Here is an 18,500-nt window from a genome sequence, read left to right on the forward strand (position 1 = left end):
TGTGGCCAGCACAATGACCAACCGCCTTTACTTTTCCTCAACTAATGTCAGGTACCTATTAGAGCTGGGTGGACTCAGAGGCACCCAAAATTAAAAATCCCAGTCTTCACCAGGATTCGAACCCGGGACCCCCGGTTCAGAAGCCAAGAGCTTTACCACTCAGCCACCGATCAGCCATCCGAGTCTAAGCTGCATCTACATATTTTGCCGCAGAGTAAACCGTTGTCTGCCGGTGGTCTATTTGGGGTTCTCTGTCCACGTCTGCGTCTGTCCTCGACAGTAGATTACCTTTTGGTCTCAAATGTGTATCCCGCGGCCTTTGTTAATAATCTTGAGCTGTCTCGTTGTTAAGCCCCCTGCCACCAGTTTCTCTCTTCTATATTTAGATCATGTAAAAACTGTAAACGAATTGTCTTGGATCCTTAAGAAAATGTATTTTAAAAAATTACTTAAGCTTTACTTAAAGCTATTAAGTCGCACCGCTGGTTGTCAGCAGTCCCAGACTGTCGATGGAAGCTCCATTATTCCGAACTATGAGGATCCCGTTAATGTTTAGTCTTTGAAGCTAAGAGAATCCCCCGTCGCCAAATGATTTTCTGTATTCCGAGATGCAGAAATACATGGTAAAAAGTATTGTCAGCCTCGATGTTCTGTGTAGTTTCATACTTTGTACAACCTTATATCCAAGCCTGTAGAGAGTGTTCATGAATGATAGAGTTATGATAACTAGGTGGCTGGGTTGTAGCTTTCTCATCCGTATCTATTAACTTGAACTACAGCAGACGACATCGTGATTTCATCAGCATCTATTCAGCCTGCACAACGAGACACGACACCTTCCGCCCACTTTGACTCCTGGTCACATCAGAAACAGGCGCACGCTATCTATGACATAGACGTTCTCATTTGTTTGTTGTTGTTTTTTAATAGATTCCTTCGTTCTAGCACAAACCACCAAAGGGCGCTGTTGGTGAGGGAGATATGAGTTTGAGTTTTTGAGGGGTTTTTTTTTGGCACATCGGCACACTTTAGGCCGTGCCCGTAACCCCTAAAAGGTCACTCTCCCTTCATACCTCAAGAGTTAAATTTTATTTAGTTAAGTTATTAAAAACAAGGTCTATTCACAGTTAAAATTGTAAAGGTAGTGAACATTTAATAATTTAGTTCCAGGAATAGCATACGTCGAGGTCTGTTTAAGCTTTTGACTTACAGTACCTTCATAACCCTCGAGAGCATCTTCCACTATCCTTTCAAGGAAGATATTGAAAAGTGTTGGTGAGGGTAGACATCCTTGTCTTACTCCAACTGTGGCTTTAAACCAGTCCCCAATATTATTGTTTTACACCAGTGCGGTGTACTAATAACTTATTGTTTACAAATTATTTATTTGTGAAATGTACGTATAACAAAACGTACGCTAATGAAATGATTGAAGGTGCAGGTTTACCAAAAAAAAAATTGGTTAGAAAAGCGAGTTCATTACTTGTTGGTTTTCATTACTACAGATATAGAAGTCAAAACAACAAACTACTCAACCAATATGGACAATATTTATACAAGATCTATTGAGTTATCTGATGACACTCCGTGCTAAACATTCAATGGCTTACTTTGTCATTTTGGTGACATTAGAAAGAAACTTAATACATTCGGCCTGATCTCGATGCAATGCTGGTTTTGCGGTAGTTTGGCGTCACCAGACTTTTCTCGGCGTTGTTATATGGGAAAGGCATCCTTGAGTTGTATGGTGTAGACAGGTTACCACTGAAGCATGTTCTGGTGTCTAGTGTATTGTAATAAGACCCAAGTGAATTGTGTGATGGTGCTGCGCTGATGTTCGAGGTTGCGTTGGATTTGTTAAAATCTTGAAGAAGCGCGCTCTTCGGGTTAAAATTCAGAAGACCCCCGTAGTTAGTCGACCCATAGAGCAAGCTCGATGTTTGGGCACTGATATGGCTGTGTTGGAGAGTCAGCAGCTGAGTGTTGTGTCTGTTGCCACAAGTGAGTGTAAAGTCATTCGTGGTTCTCAACCCACTACTAGCCGCCGGTGCAATGGCTTCCGGTAAGCGACTCACAAAGACGTTGCTGCTGTTTAGATCAGAGATGAGGTTGTTGGATAACGGTTTCCTTAAAAGATCTGTGCTGTCTCCATAAGGTGCAGAGGTTTTCAAGATTCGGGTAGTCGCTCGCTTCAAGTTTGGATTCTTCCTTAGACATTTACTAAAATTGGAATCGTAGCGCCGACTACTTGCACAGCGGCTTCCTTCACCGTGTTTATAAATAGGAGGCTTGTAGCTAACTTTGGGAAGAGTGATCATGACATCATTAGCTATTTGATTGGCCTTTAATGGGGACGTTTCATAATCGTTTGAGGACTTTTTAAAGGCGGATTTGAAAATATGTACAGAATTTTCTTGATTATTGTTTTTCGATGGAATGAACTTGTCTCTAAGGACATCTTCATACAAAAAGCTGCTGTGACGAAAATCGTTTTTGGGCTTGCATCTTTCTGATTTGATTTGTGACCTGGGAGGGTGAATGTCCTCATACAGATATGGTCCTGCGAAAGGAAGAACCTGCGATTGGGGTTTCACATTCCCGTCTTCTTTGATTTTAGAGGCCAGGAGCTCACGCTTGCGATTAAAGGCCATTTCGCTTTGAAGGGGGCATGTGGAGACAAAGTTCAAACCACAGGGACACTGATACAGGTCGTTGTCCGTAGCATCAAGTTGTTTTGTAATGCAGTTCTCCACCGCTTCGGTGGAGCTTGCCATATAAACATTATTGTTAGCTGGCTTGGAGAGCGTTTCTAAGCTAGGACTAAACATTTTAATTAGGTGATCTGACACATCCCATCTCTGGTCATAACTTGGGTTGGAACTGCTGAGACCATGCCCACGTTCTGAAGTTTGAACTGCACTCGTGCTTCCTTCTGTGGACAAATAGACGCCCTTCTTTCTCATTTCCACAGCCTCGTCATCAAATGTATCAGATTTGTTTTTGCTTCGATCCATCTTCTCGGCGTCGTTTTTTGGGGGGATTTCAGGAAAATGACACGGTGGGCCACAGAATGCTTTCAACGTATCCATTGTCTTTAAGTATGGTGAGACTTCCGGCATTTTCATGGTGTTGCCTTTGTCTAAGCAAGGCGGAGGATTCACGTAAGGGGATTTTTCAGCACATGGAGAGATATACTCTTTTCTTAAATATTCGATATTTTTGCAATCGGTTACAGTGAGATTTTCTGGGCAACATTCTTTCGAATTATCTTCGCTTATTTTGTCTTTGTCTTCATCTTCTGATTTATCTTGAGAAGGCTTGAGGGTTATTTGGGACCTTCGCATTTCTTTCATAAAGTTTCGCATATTTATTCGCTTCTTAAAGAGGTTTTTGTAATAGTAGCGATCACCCTTCTCACTCAGAAGGCAAGACTTTCTTCTCAGCTCGCTTTGTGAGAAAGCGTCACAGTGGATCATCTTCAAAACTTTAGTGCAGCAGGCTGACCACGGCGTCATTCTCGAGCTCGGCTGGCAGGACGATACGCTTTTACGCACATAGTCCCTTTTGGATGCGCATCGAACCGCTCGCGGCTTGTGATAGAGATGGCACCTGGGAGTGTATAGTGGCAGCGGGCGCGAGCGGACTTTATAGCTGCAGCAAACGTGGTCGTATACGCTGGGAGCTGTGGGGGAGCTCGAGCTCCTTCTTCTAAAGGTGGCTCCGTGGGTGGGACAAAGAGAGCACGTTAGCGAGCTTTGGTTTTGGTGCGCGTGGCGTCTGACTTTGGGGTGGAAGTGACAGTGGCAGCACTGGTGAATATGAGCTCTGTCGATGGGCAAAGGCAGAGGCGGATAACAGAACCTCAGCTCGCGGAAGCTGTCAACGGTTCGGGGGTAGTACACCGGTTCTTCCGGTTTGGGCTGCGCTGCCAATGGTGTTGCCCAAGAGCTTCCACTGTCTCGATCGGAGCCTTTCCCTTTGTTTTGGCGGGCCTCATCTGCAGCCTTAGCGGCCTCATCAAACGATGGCCTCCTTGTGTTGATGTCAGACTTCGTCTTTAATTTGGTCGCGTCTTTTTGTGCTCCTGTATCTTGGCCTTTTCCGAAGAAGTTGAGAATTTGTTGAATCTGCTCTGCATACAACCACCTAGAAATTTGACAATACAAAAAAAAACGACTGGTTACCGCGTTGGCTTGAGAAGCCCGAGAAGGCTTGAGACTAAAAGTTCGAATTGAATAGATTTAAAAAAACGATCATCCAGATGCCCCGTTCTCTCTCCCCCAACCCTTTTCAACTGGTCCAGACAAGTGATAGGACCACAGCGTAGTGAGAAAGCTAGAAGCATGAAATTACGCTAAAAAAAAGTTTGGTTAAAATATTTCTAATTGCATAGATTTATTATTTTTAGTCTAGAACTAATACAATTTTAATTACATGACTGATCCAAATTAATTGATGCGCGTAATATAAGCTTTATAATGTATTTTTGTTTAAGTTTTTTTTTTTTTATTTGGTATTAAACTTAGGCTACAATAATATTACTTTTAGCGGAATGTAGATGACTTTTAAAAGCTTCAACATTTACTAGGGCCATGCCATTCAAAGGAGAGTTTAGGTAGGAGCGGGGTATCGGTATGTCTATTAGCCAAAGTCTTTGAAGAATAAGACGGTATAGTGGAAGGGACCTTTGATTGTTTACATTCCACTCTACTTCATTTTGTTCACTCATTTTGTTGGCTATCTAAAAAGCTTTATGAGTCTGTCCGCATGTCTGTCTGGTTATTTCTCCCACTTTCCATTCTCGGATCAAGTTGAAACTTTGCAGCAATTAATTCAGTGTCGATGGCAACACATACATCAATCAAACAATTAAACAATAAATTAGTCTTAATTATTTTATTAATTAAGCTAAATGGGGTTAAGACTTGTGTTGAGAATTAGGTGATTTGCCAATAATTTTAAGCTATAGATTTTTGTAGGCGATAAAACCTTCTATTTTTTCAGTACTTGTATAGCTAAGTGGCTAACGCGCCGGCCTTTCAATGTGGAGGCTCGAGGTACCGAGCTCAAATTAAGACTCGAACAACCTTTTAAAAAAAAAATAGCAGCACGGAAACGTTCTCCCAGCCCCCCCCCCCCCCATACGTTGACACAAATGGTTGGATCAGAGCACATTCAGCATGATGAGCAGGAAAGTTGCTCTAGACAAAAAAAAATTAATAAATCTCCACTTGCATAAATTTATTATTGTTAGTCTACATCTATTATAAATTGATTACATGATGGATTCAAAATAATTTGTGCAATTTCACTCAATATAGGCATGTTTTGAATCATTTCGTTCACTAATTCTGTTATAAAATAAACTATTCTTTGGTATGCAGTTTTCTATTGTTTAACATTTATTTCTAGAATGTATATATTTAGTTAAAAAGAATATGTGAATAAACCAAAAAGGCCACTAGCCCAGTAATTTAGCTTCATCAAATGATACTAGTTTAGATTTTTTGGGGTTGGGGGGGGGGACTTACACTTAAGAAATAGCACAATATACAGCTGTGTACTTACATCGGATACGCCTTTGGGGGTTCATATAAACCTCTTCGCTGGGGGAACTGGTATTTCACATTGGCATCTCGGATCTTTTCTAACTGCGACCAAATAGTCTACAGGAAGAACGTGAAGAAAACAAAAAAGGTGATCCCATTGACGTGCAAATGGAAAAGTACAGCAGACATTTCTACGTGGACACTAAAGGCACCGAGAATATTCTTTCAGTCAACTAGGTCTATAGATTAGTTCTAGATTCTAGTTTGTTGTTGGGTTTTAATTCTTCAACTATAACTTGACTCACATGCCATTTAATTCTCTAAAAAACGCCTGACCAACGGCGTTTAAAAAATATTTTCCGTATTTCTAGTGTCGATATAGAGTTAAGGGCTGGTAGGACCAAAGGGAAAGATAGATAGATAGATAGATAGATAGATAGACAGATAGATAGACAGATAGAAAGATACATAGATAGATAGATAGATAGATAGATAGATAGATAGATAGATAGATAGATAGATAGATAGATAGATAGATAGACAGACGGACGGACAGACAGACAGACAGACAGACAGACAGACAGATAGATAGATAGATAGATAGACAGACAGACAGACAGACAGACAGACAGATAGATAGATAGATAGATAGATAGATAGATAGATAGATAGATAGATAGATAGATAGATAGATAGATAGATAGATAGATAGATAAACTTACATTGCCTGCTGCACTCAAAGCTCCTGACACCAATGATGGCGAGGCCAGCTTGGTCAAAGTCATCATGTCCAGTTTTGATTGTTCCTTTTCTGCTCTCTTTGGACTTTCCAGTTTGTGTTTGTCCACGTCCCCAATGCCTTCCAGATCCAAGGACGCTATAGAATATCGATCATGATCATCTGACATGAAAAAGGTCTCTACCCGGTTCTTTTCTGCAGACGTTGCCGTCAACTCCTTCTCTTGATTACCTTCCTCCAACTTTATTTCTGTCTTTTTCTTTGGTGGAATCGGGTCCGTGGTTTTACACTCACGAGGCTCATCTTTGTCGGAGGGTGGTGGGTCCGGCAATCCCCAGGTACACCGGGATTCGACTTTCTTTTGACTTTTCGGCTCATCTTCCGCGACGCAAGGCTTTGGTGGTTTTTGCCAGATGCAAGGTTTGCTCGGGGGTGACGTTGGCTCAGAGGTTTCATCTTCGTGCTCTTCTAGAATAGAAGCTGGCCTCTCGGACTCCAGAAATCGGTTTCTTGGACTTCTTTCTTTCTGTCTTTTTTCTTTTTCCAGCCTCCGTTTTCCTTTGGGGGATGTATACTTACGTTTGCTTACTCGAGGTGTCACGGGACCTTCGTCACAGACTTGCTCGTCTTCCTCGCCGTAAGGACATGGTCCGATGTCTTCCTCTGGGCATATCATACAACTGTCACTTGTTAGCACCGGAACAAACATATTGTCGCACGGCGCATCAGATGAAACATCCAGTTTTAATAATGTGGAGACTTTGGCCGAGGCCCAGCGGCCAGTAGGCCTGAGCTTGTCCAATACAACTGAACTAAAGGAATCGTCTTGCCCCGAGTGTCTTGCCTCATCTTTAGAGCAGCATGGCGAAATGTGATCGAGCCTAGGCTCGTCTTTTGAAGTGCCTGCGCTGCTCATACGTATCGTATCCTTATCGCGACTAAACAAGGACTGAAACCACGTGACAACATTGGGATACCAGTTCCTCTGACCTTTAAGAACTTTTAAAAAGCTAGAACTGCTTCCTATAACCGTGTTCCTGGTTGCCTCAACGTATTCTGGTGTTGTCATTGGATTCATCGGACATGACATTGATCTAACAGCCTTCATGTGAGGAGAGGTACACGCATTGTCTTCCGTTTGAGTGCGTGGCTTCCGGTACTTCTTGCTGCCGACCAAGACTTCGCCGGTGCTACGCTTATGCAGAGCAGAGCTCTGGGATTGACGAGCATGTCTCTTCACATGAGAGGAACTCCCAGTAGTAGTGATAAAGCTTCCAGAAATGTCGGATATTTTTGTGACGAAATTAGACACCGTCTCTAGCTGTTCGCTTGGTGTCGCAACCTCTTCCTGTACCCGGGGTGAGCTTTGGGCCGTGACAATTAGGTTGGAACGTGAACACGATTCGTCGGATTCTTCGTCGCTCGTGCTTGAGTCTGACTCTATGTTATCAACCATCTCTTCTGTCATTTTAGGCGATATCTCTTGTGTGTCATTCGTTGCCAGAGATGACTTTTTCTCCACTGGAAGTTGGGATGTAAAACTGGACACACTAGGCTTAGTATCAGAATTGCCTCCAAGGGAGTGGCAGCTTTTTCCAGAATCTGGCGAATTAAGTGTGTCGTTTTCGTCCATATTTCCGGGCCGGATGCAGGTTTTCTTCTCGGTTAAGCTAAGCATCTTTTCTGCCTGATCAGAGAATGGCCTTAATGTGGGCGCCAAGTCAGCCAATGCTGCGTGGTTATCTACTTGCTTTAATTTCGGCATACCCTCGTTATTCAACGCGATAGCGACTGTGTCCGAAGAATTAGTGGAGTGCGCATGTGCGTGTTCATTGGGTGCCGTTTTTGAAGATATGCTAGTTGAGATGCTTTGCTTTTTAGCCCGCTTGACTTTTTTTGTTTTTGCCTTAGATTTAACTGAATCAGAGATCATTCTTGGAGATACTGATTTCTCATCAGCCGATTTCAATGCTTGCCTTGACGTTTTCAACAAGAAAGTGTCTTTAGTTGGGGAAGGGAGACATTTAGGCAACTTCTGTTTTGGTGTTTCTCTTTCCTGGGATTTCTTGCTTGTCTTTTTAGATGGTTTTTGGTTTGGCGACTTGAGGGCTATTTTCGTTTTAACTTGAATATTTTCTGCAGTCTTTTTATCCATCGTTTTAAGGTTCTCGGGGGATGACTGTGAATTGCAATAATCTTTCTCTACAAATATGAAATGTGTGATATCTTTTCTGTCAAAAGGAAGCGTTTTAATGTCAACACTTTCAGCATTGGCATAAATATCTTTGCAGTAAACATCTTTTGCGGTAAACACATATATTTGTTTGGAGTTTTCCTTTTCACAAGGGATTGGGCTGCAGGCCGATGCTGAACTATAAGACTGATGCAAGCAACTAGCTGCACTATTTAGGTTTTCGTGTGTTGCAAGTTCAGTGATTTTGTCGTCTTCGACATCTACAGCAATTAGCTTTTTGCCCCTCATACCAGAAGAGTTCCTCCTGAGTGTTTTCCACAAGGGCACAGGTCCAGTAGCGCTGCTTATCACATCCTGGTTACACGTGGACTCGAGAGATGGCGTCTCCTCTGCTTTGTTGCTGGAACGGGTGTGCGTACTTTGTGGCTCGCTCTTGGACAGAACCTGTTTAGGTGGCTCACCACAGGGGGACGTGGGGTTTGGAGAAAAATGCAACATTTCCAACGTGTAATAGGAAGCTTCGGACACACCACGACAAATGCATGGACCTACGTGATAAGTACTGCATGTGGATGCTGGCAAGCTGGTATTCAGGTCATTTGCTGTTAGTGAGCCCGCGACACGCGTATTAGATACATAGTATGTCGCATCAGTGCTGGATGGCAAAGATATGACTGTATTTCCACCCAGAATCATGACAACAACAAAAAAACTTGACTGAGATGAAATTCAAATAAATATATAATGTTGATGAAATTTCCCTTCACAAGGCTATCTTCCGATGAAGGAACTCACTCCGTACTTCTTGTAATGCAGCTCGAGTCTTTCTCACATGCTTTGGTAAGAAAATACAAAACATAACATTAGTACCAAATTAAGTTTAATGGGTTAGAGGGTTTTGTTGTTGTTGTTTTTTTGTGTGTCTATACTGGATAAGTTCGGGGGGGGGGGGGGCTAGTGTAAACACAGCTGTCTGACTGGAACAGCAGTATTGATGAACATGCTTTGTGAGAGTGTCTGGTCGAAGTCATTTCACTAGGTCATAAATGAGCAGATAGATGTAGAACGTAGAGAAAGACTGCAGCTAGTGATATGGAGAGAGTTGGGTGCAATAGACAAAAGAAATGTAGAAGGTTGAATACTGATGACAAATCAAAGTAGGAATTGTTTCAACTGCAGAGTTTTTTCTTGTCTGAATAAAATAAGAACTCGCACCTGGCTATAACAAATAATAAATGTTAGTGTTTAACAAAGATGAAAGTGAATCTTACATTACTTCTGTTATAAACGTTTCATTTGTTTTACACGATTCAGAACGTAATTTAGATATTATTACGCTCTAACTTATTTAAACTTAAAGAAGATATCCTTCAGAAACGCTGTCGGTGGATAGGTCATACCCTTGGCAAGCCTGCATCAAACATTACAAAGCAAGCCCTCACTTGAAACCTTTGAAGAAAGAGGAAAGGGGGACGGACCAGAAATACGTGGCTCCTGGATTTGGATTCAGTTGCTAAGCAGATGGACGATACGTGGGGACAGTTAGAGAGACTCGCCCAAAACTTGAGAAGGCTGGTTGTTTGTATGCCCCAGATGGCACCACAAGCAGAGATGAACGCATTAAGCCTAATGCAGGGTATTAGTGGATGAACTGTATAGTCTACCACTGCGATGTAGGTTTGTGTAGCCCACCACTGCGATGTAGGTTTGTGTAGCCCACCACTGCGATGTAGGTTTGTGTAGTCCACCACTGCGATGTAGGTTTGTGTAGCCTACTACTGCGATGTAGGTTTGTGTAGCCCACCACTGCGATGTAGGTTTGTGTAGCCTACCACTGCGATGTATATTTGTGTAGCCCACCACTGCGATGTATGTTTGTATAGCCCACCACTGCGATGTAGGTTTGTGTAGCCCACCACTGCGATGTATGTTTGTATAGCCCACCACTGCGATGTAGGTTTGTGTAGTCCACCACTGCAATGTAGGTTTGTGTAGCCCACCACTGCGATGTAGGTTTGTGTAGCCTACCACTGCGATGTAGGTTTGTGTAGCCCACCACTGCGATGTAGGTTTGTGTAGCCTACCACTGCGATGTAGGTTTGTGTAGCCTACCGCTGCTATGTAGGTTTGTATAGCCCACCACTGCGATGTAGGTTTGTGTAGCCTACCACTGCGATGTAGGTTTGTGTAGCCCACCACTGCGATGTAGGTTTGTGTAGCCCACCACTGCGATGTAGGTTTGTGTAGCCCACCACTGCGATGTATGTTTGTGTAGCCTACCACTGCGATGTAGGTTTGTATAGCCCACCACTGCGATGTAGGTTTGTGTAGCCCACCACTGCGATGTAGGTTTGTGTAGCCCACCACTGCGATGTAGGTTTGTGTAGCCTACCACTGCTATGTAGGTTTGTATAGCCCACCACTGCGATGTAGGTTTGTATAGCCCACCACTGCGATGTAGGTTTGTGTAGCCCACCACTGCGATGTAGGTTTGTGTAGCCCACCACTGCGATGTAGGTTTGTGTAGCCCACCACTGCGATGTAGGTTTGTGTAGCCCACCACTGCGATGTAGGTTTGTGTAGCCCACCACTGCGATGTAGGTTTGTGTAGCCTACCACTGCTATGTAGGTTTGTATAGCCCACCACTGCGATGTAGGTTTGTATAGCCCACCACTGCTATGTAGGTTTGTATAGCCCACCACTGCGATGTAGGTTTGTATAGCCCACCACTGCTATGTAGGTTTGTATAGCCCACCACTGCGATGTAGGTTTGTATAGCCCACCACTGCTATGTAGGTTTGTATAGCCCACCACTGCTATATAGGTTTGTATAGCCCACCACTGCTATGTAGGTTTGTATAGCCCACCACTGCGATGTAGGTTTGTGTAGCCCACCACTGCGATGTAGGTTTGTGTAGCCCACCACTGCGATGTAGGTTTGTGTAGCCCACCACTGCGATGTAGGTTTGTGTAGCCCACCACTGCGATGTAGGTTTGTGTAGCCCACCACTGCGATGTAGGTTTGTGTAGCCTACCACTGCTATGTAGGTTTGTATAGCCCACCACTGCGATGTAGGTTTGTATAGCCCACCACTGCTATGTAGGTTTGTATAGCCCACCACTGCGATGTAGGTTTGTATAGCCCACCACTGCTATGTAGGTTTGTATAGCCCACCACTGCGATGTAGGTTTGTATAGCCCACCACTGCTATGTAGGTTTGTATAGCCCACCACTGCTATATAGGTTTGTATAGCCCACCACTGCTATGTAGGTTTGTATAGCCCACCACTGCTATGTAGGTTTGTATAGCCCACCACTGCTATGTAGGTTTGTATAGCCCACCACTGCGATGTAGGTTTGTATAGCCCACCACTGCTATGTAGGTTTGTATAGCCCACCACTGCTACGTAGGTTTCTATAGCCCACCACTGCGATGTAGGTTTGTATAGCCCACCACTGCGATGTAGGTTTGTATAGCCCACCACTGCTATGTAGGTTTGTATAGCCCACCACTGCGATGTAGGTTTGTATAGCCCACCACTGCTATGTAGGTTTGTATAGCCCACCACTGCGATGTAGGTTTGTATAGCCCACCACTGCTATGTAGGTTTGTATAGCCCACCACTGCTATGTAGGTTTGTATAGCCCACCACTGCGATGTAGGTTTGTATAGCCCACCACTGCTATGTAGGTTTGTATAGCCCACCACTGCGATGTAGGTTTGTATAGCCCACCACTGCTATGTAGGTTTGTATAGCCCACCACTGCGATGTAGGTTTGTATAGCCCACCACTGCTATGTAGGTTTGTATAGCCCACCACTGCTATGTAGGTTTGTATAGCCCACCACTGCGATGTAGGTTTGTATAGCCCACCACTGCTATGTAGGTTTGTATAGCCCACCACTGCGATGTAGGTTTGTATAGCCCACCACTGCTATGTAGGTTTGTATAGCCCACCACTGCGATGTAGGTTTGTATAGCCCACCACTGCTATGTAGGTTTGTATAGCCCACCACTGCTATGTAGGTTTGTATAGCCCACCACTGCGATGTAGGTTTGTATAGCCCACCACTGCTATGTAGGTTTGTATAGCCCACCACTGCGATGTAGGTTTGTATAGCCCACCACTGCTATGTAGGTTTGTATAGCCCACCACTGCGATGTAGGTTTGTATAGCCCACCACTGCTATGTAGGTTTGTATAGCCCACCACTGCGATGTAGGTTTGTATAGCCCACCACTGCTATGTAGGTTTGTGTAGCCCACCACTGCGATGTAGGTTTGTATAGCCCACCACTGCTATGTAGGTTTGTGTAGCCTACCACTGCTATGTAGGTTTGTATAGCCCACCACTGCGATGTAGGTTTGTATAGCCCACCACTGCTATGTAGGTTTGTATAGCCCACCACTGCGATGTAGGTTTGTATAGCCCACCACTGCTATGTAGGTTTGTATAGCCCACCACTGCGATGTAGGTTTGTATAGCCCACCACTGCTATGTAGGTTTGTATAGCCCACCACTGCTATATAGGTTTGTATAGCCCACCACTGCTATGTAGGTTTGTATAGCCCACCACTGCGATGTAGGTTTGTATAGCCCACCACTGCTATGTAGGTTTGTATAGCCCACCACTGCGATGTAGGTTTGTATAGCCCACCACTGCTATGTAGGTTTGTATAGCCCACCACTGCTATATAGGTTTGTATAGCCCACCACTGCTATGTAGGTTTGTATAGCCCACCACTGCTATGTAGGTTTGTATAGCCCACCACTGCTATGTAGGTTTGTATAGCCCACCACTGCGATGTAGGTTTGTATAGCCCACCACTGCTATGTAGGTTTGTATAGCCCACCACTGCGATGTAGGTTTGTATAGCCCACCACTGCTATGTAGGTTTGTGTAGCCTACCACTGCTATGTAGTTTTGTATAGCCCACCACTGCGATGTAGGTTTGTATAGCCCACCACTGCTATGTAGGTTTGTATAGCCCACCACTGCGATGTAGGTTTGTATAGCCTACTACTGCGATGTAGGTTTGTGTAGCCTACCACTGCGATGTAGGTTTGTATAGCCCACCACTGCGATGTAGGTTGTATAGCCCACCACTGCTATGTAGGTTTGTATAGCCCACCACTGCGATGTAGGTTTGTGTAGCCTACCACTGCTATGTAGGTTTGTATAGCCCACCACTGCGATGTAGGTTTGTATAGCCCACCACTGCTATGTAGGTTTGTATAGCCCACCACTGCGATGTAGGTTTGTATAGCCTACTACTGCGATGTAGGTTTGTGTAGCCTACCACTGCGATGTAGGTTTGTGTAGCCTACCACTGCTATGTAGGTTTGTTTAGCCCACCACTGCGATGTAGGTTTGTATAGCCCACCACTGCTATGTAGGTTTGTGTAGCCTACCACTGCGATGTAGGTTTGTGTAGCCTACCACTGCGATGTAGGTTTGTGTAGCCTACCACTGCGATGTAGGTTTGTGTAGCCTACCACTGCGATGTAGGTTTGTGTAGCCTACCACTGCGATGTAGGTTTGTGTAGCCTACCACTGCTATGTAGGTTTGTGTAGCCCACCACTGCGATGTAGGTTTGTGTAGCCCACAACTGCTATGTAGGCTTGTATAGCCCATCACTGCTATGTAGGTTTGTATAGCCCACCACTGCTATGTAGGTTTGTATAGCCCACCACTGCTATGTAGGTTTGTGTAGCCCACCACTGCGATGTAGGTTTGTGTAGCCTACTACTGCGATGTAGGTTTGTGTAGCCTACCACTGCTATGTAGGTTTGTATAGCCCACCACTGCGATGTAGGTTTGTATAGCCCACCACTGCGATGTAGGTTTGTGTAGCCTACCACTGCGATGTAGGTTTGTGTAGCCCACCACTGCGATGTAGGTTTGTGTAGCCCACCACTGCGATGTAGGTTTGTGTAGCCCACCACTGCGATGTAGGTTTGTGTAGCCTACTACTGCGATGTATGTTTGTGTAGCCCACCACTGCGATGTATGTTTGTGTAGCCCACCACTGCGATGTAGGTTTGTGTAGCCCACCACTGCGATGTAGGTTTGTGTAGCCCACCACTGCGATGTAGGTTTGTGTAGCCCACCACTGCGATGTAGGTTTGTGTAGCCTACCACTGCGATGTAGGCTTGTGTAGCTTACCACTGCGATGTATGTTTGTGTAGCCCACCACTGCGATGTAGGTTTGTGTAGCCCACCACTGCGATGTAGGTTTGTGTAGCCCACCACTGCGATGTAGGTTTGTGTAGCCTACCACTGCGATGTATGTTTGTGTAGCCCACCACTGCGATGTAGGTTTGTGTAGCCCACCACTGCGATGTAGGTTTGTGTAGCCCACCACTGCGATGTAGGCCACCACTGCGATGTAGGTTTGTGTAGCCTACCACTGCGATGTAGGTTTGTGTAGCCCACCACTGCGATGTAGGTTTGTATAGCCCACCACTGCGATGTAGGTTTGTGTAGCCCACCACTGCTATGTAGGTTTGTGTAGCCCACCACTGCGATGTAGGTTTGTGTAGCCTACCACTGCTATGTATGTTTGTGTAGCCCACCACTGCTATGTATGTTTGTGTAGCCCACCACTGCGATGTAGGTTTGTGTAGCCCACCACTGCGATGTAGGTTTGTGTAGCCCACCACTGCGATGTAGGTTTGTGTAGCCCACCACTTCGATGTAGGTTTGTGTAGCCTACCACTGCTATGTATGTTTGTGTAGCCCACCACTGCGATGTAGGTTTGTGTAGCCTACCACTGCGATGTAGGTTTGTGTAGCCTACCACTGTGATGTAGGTTTGTGTAGCCTACCACTGCGATGTATGTTTGTGTAGCCCACCACAGCGATGTAGGTTTGTGTAGCCCACCACTGCGATGTATGTTTGTGTAGCCCACCACTGCGATGTATGTTTGTGTAGCTCACCACTGCGATGTATGTTTGTATAGCCTACCACTGCGATGTAGGTTTGTGTAGCCTACCACTGCGATGTAGGTTTGTGTAGCCTACCACTGCGATGTAGGTTTGTGTAGCCTACTACTGCGATGTAGGTTTGTGTAACCCACCACTGCGATGTAGGTTTGTGTAGCCTACCACTGCGATGTAGGTTTGTGTAGCCCACCACTGCGATGTAGGTTTGTGTAGCCTACCACTGCTATGTAGGTTTGTGTAGCCTACCACTGCGATGTAGGTTTGTGTAGCCCACCACTGCGATGTAGGTTTGTATAGCCTACCACTGCGATGTAGGTTTGTGTAGCCTACAACTGCGATGTAGGTTTGTATAGCCTACCACTGCGATGTAGGTTTGTATAGCCTACCACTGCGATGTAGGTTTGTGTAGCCCACCACTGCGATGTAGGTTTGTGTAGCCCACCACTTCGATGTAGGTTTGTGTAGCCCACCACTGCGATGTAGGTTTGTGTAGCCTACCACTGCTATGTAGGTTTGTGTAGCCCACCACTGCGATGTAGGTTTGTGTAGCCCACCACTGCGATGTAGGTTTGTGTAGCCCACCACTGCGATGTAGGTTTGTGTAGCCTACCACTGCTATGTAGGTTTGTGTAGCCCACCACTGCGATGTAGGTTTGTGTAGCCCACCACTGCGATGTAGGTTTGTGTAGCCTACCACTGCTATGTAGGTTTGTGTAGCCCACCACTGCGATGTAGGTTTGTGTAGCCCACCACTGCGATGTAGGTTTGTGTAGCCCACCACTGCTATGTAGGTTTGTGTAGCCCACCACTGCGATGTAGGTTTGTGTAGCCCACCACTGCGATGTAGACTATGTCCGGAGTGTATACCACACGCCAGGCACAATTTACATATATTTAAAATCACATTCAAGATTCTTTGTGATTTCCTACTTTGGCCCCATGAATTATAAAATCTTCCTGTTGTTATTGTTTTTAAATTAAATCAGGTTAATTGACCATCGTGTTAACAGAATAGATCTAGAATATATATTTTTAAGCTAAGGAACAATTTTTGTTTTGTTTTACATGTTTTCGGATGTTCCTACAGAGTTGAAGATAGTTTACTTCCTAGTCCAAACCTCCCGCAGGACGACGGGGGATGGGAGCGGGCAGGGTTTGAACCCTCGACCGTCGATAAATCCGAACGACAGTCCAGCGCGCAAACCGCACGACCAGGCAGCCATCCTAGTATGAGAAAAACGTGCCAAAACGTAATACACATATGTATACAGGGCTAATAAATGTTATTATTATAATTGTTTTCAAATTCTCCAAAAGAAAGTTTTTTTTCCCAGAAGTCAGGCTCAGGCAACGAAACAAAAAAGAATTAAAATACCCCCCCCCCCCCCAACACACACACTTAGAATTTGCGGACAATGGTTTTATCTGCAACAGAGCAGGCGAAATATGCAGGTCGCAACTGGGTCTGCGTATTTACGTGAAATCCTGCACTCGTGCCAATTGTTTTATTATTATTATGGATGGCTACCTTGTCGTGCAGTTTGCGCGCTGGACTGTCGTTTGAATTTATCGATGGTCCCGGGTTCAAACCCTGCCTGCTCCCAACCCTCGTCGTCCTGAGGAAGGTTTGCACTAGGGAGTAATCTATCTTCAACTCTGAAGGAACATCCGAAACATGTAAAACAAAACATTTTACAAACAAACTAGCCTAGATATTCAAATGATCATGGCATGGTTAAAACTGTGAGACAAAGACTGTTCTAAATCTAGATCTAATGGGAGCTGTGGTTTTCTCAAATGTTATCAAGCATAGGAGTAGATCTAATTTAGGTTTCTACTTTTAGATCTAGATCTATCTACTATTATCTAGGTCTAGATCTTCTTATGTCGATACATCAGGGCTGGAGTTCAGATCACGAAGGCTTTGCATTGCTGGATAACGCATGGAGTTCAAAATAGTTTGCTTACACTGGATGGTGCAATAGGCTCCAGGGCGATTAAAAGACAACTACCAACAATTAAATAGAAACAAAATCAGGCGTTTGCAGGCAGTTGTAGTTGTGTATGCGCCCCTTGCCTTGGTGTTGTGTTCACTTGCAATGGGAGCATCCGGGAAGCTACAGAAACACCAGAGATGAATCGTGACATGTTTCCCTAGCGGGTTTTCCCAGAAACATTTGCACCTAAGACTGCTTTATTGACAGCACTCTCTCATTTCCCTTGTAAATGTGTTTGTCTCTCTCAGAGGCCAACTCCTGCCAGCTACTATGCGAGTAGGGGAATGACGCCTGATTGGATCTTTATAGCACTTATCCTCCTTTAAGTTCACCGAAAAAAAAATCGAGTTTGGCATAATGTCAATGTTTCTGTACTGTTCAAGAAACATGGTTATTTGTGAGGTGGTCTTGTCAGTGTATTCCCCTTATGGAGCTATGGTACATCTATTGGAATAGTTCAAAGGGCCAGTCGCAGAGCCATACTAAAGTGTGATGAAAGCTCACAGTGAACCACTGTTTTATAGACGTTGCTTTTCGTTGTTAAGCGAAGAGACCTATTCCACAACAGTCTAAGAAAACCTTCTCTAGTGTTTCTAAATATCAAATCTACGGAAAGAGTAGCCTACATGATTTAGTCTTTGACAAAAAATAATAATTTTCTACAGATTTTATCACACCAATGTCATCACTCAACTGTGTGAAGTAAAAAAAAAAAAGAAAAGAAAACAAGGCATCCAATAAGTATACTATTTAATGTCAATAGTTTAAAGCTCAACACTCAAAAACAAAATCCAACTCAATTTATGAATGAATGTTTTGTTCAGAACTGTAACTGTGAACAAGGTCATTAGTAGCCTATAGTACTAAGATCTAGTAGTAGAATAGAAACACATTACGAACAAATTCAAAGACCAGCAGACGTTCATTGTTGATACAAGTTCTTTCATTTCAATTCAACTAAAAATTGCAGATGAAAATTCAGAAATCCGGAACTTCCTGCAAACATTGCAGCATGTTCTCTTCTAACCTGGTATACAAACATTGCAGCATGTTCTCTTCTAACCTGGTAT

At 44.2% G+C, this 18,500-nt stretch overlaps 1 protein-coding gene across 1 annotated transcript; it reads right to left on the bottom strand.

Moving 5' to 3' along the window:
* Window positions 1-1,543: 1,543 nt before the first annotated feature.
* On the bottom strand, window positions 1,544-17,557 carry LOC106058309 (uncharacterized). The gene is made up of 4 exons (XM_013215702.2): window positions 17,402-17,557; window positions 6,272-9,317; window positions 5,569-5,666; window positions 1,544-4,146 (listed from the first exon to the last, which is right to left on the bottom strand). The coding sequence occupies exons 2-4, from the start codon at window positions 9,176-9,178 to the stop codon at window positions 1,641-1,643; spliced, it is 5,511 nt and encodes a 1,836-aa protein (XP_013071156.2). The 5' UTR covers window positions 9,179-9,317; window positions 17,402-17,557; the 3' UTR covers window positions 1,544-1,640.
* Between the last annotated feature and the right edge of the window lie 943 nt (window positions 17,558-18,500).

Source organism: Biomphalaria glabrata, chromosome 13 (assembly GCF_947242115.1).
Source record: "Biomphalaria glabrata chromosome 13, xgBioGlab47.1, whole genome shotgun sequence".
Lineage (NCBI taxonomy): Eukaryota > Metazoa > Mollusca > Gastropoda > Planorbidae > Biomphalaria > Biomphalaria glabrata.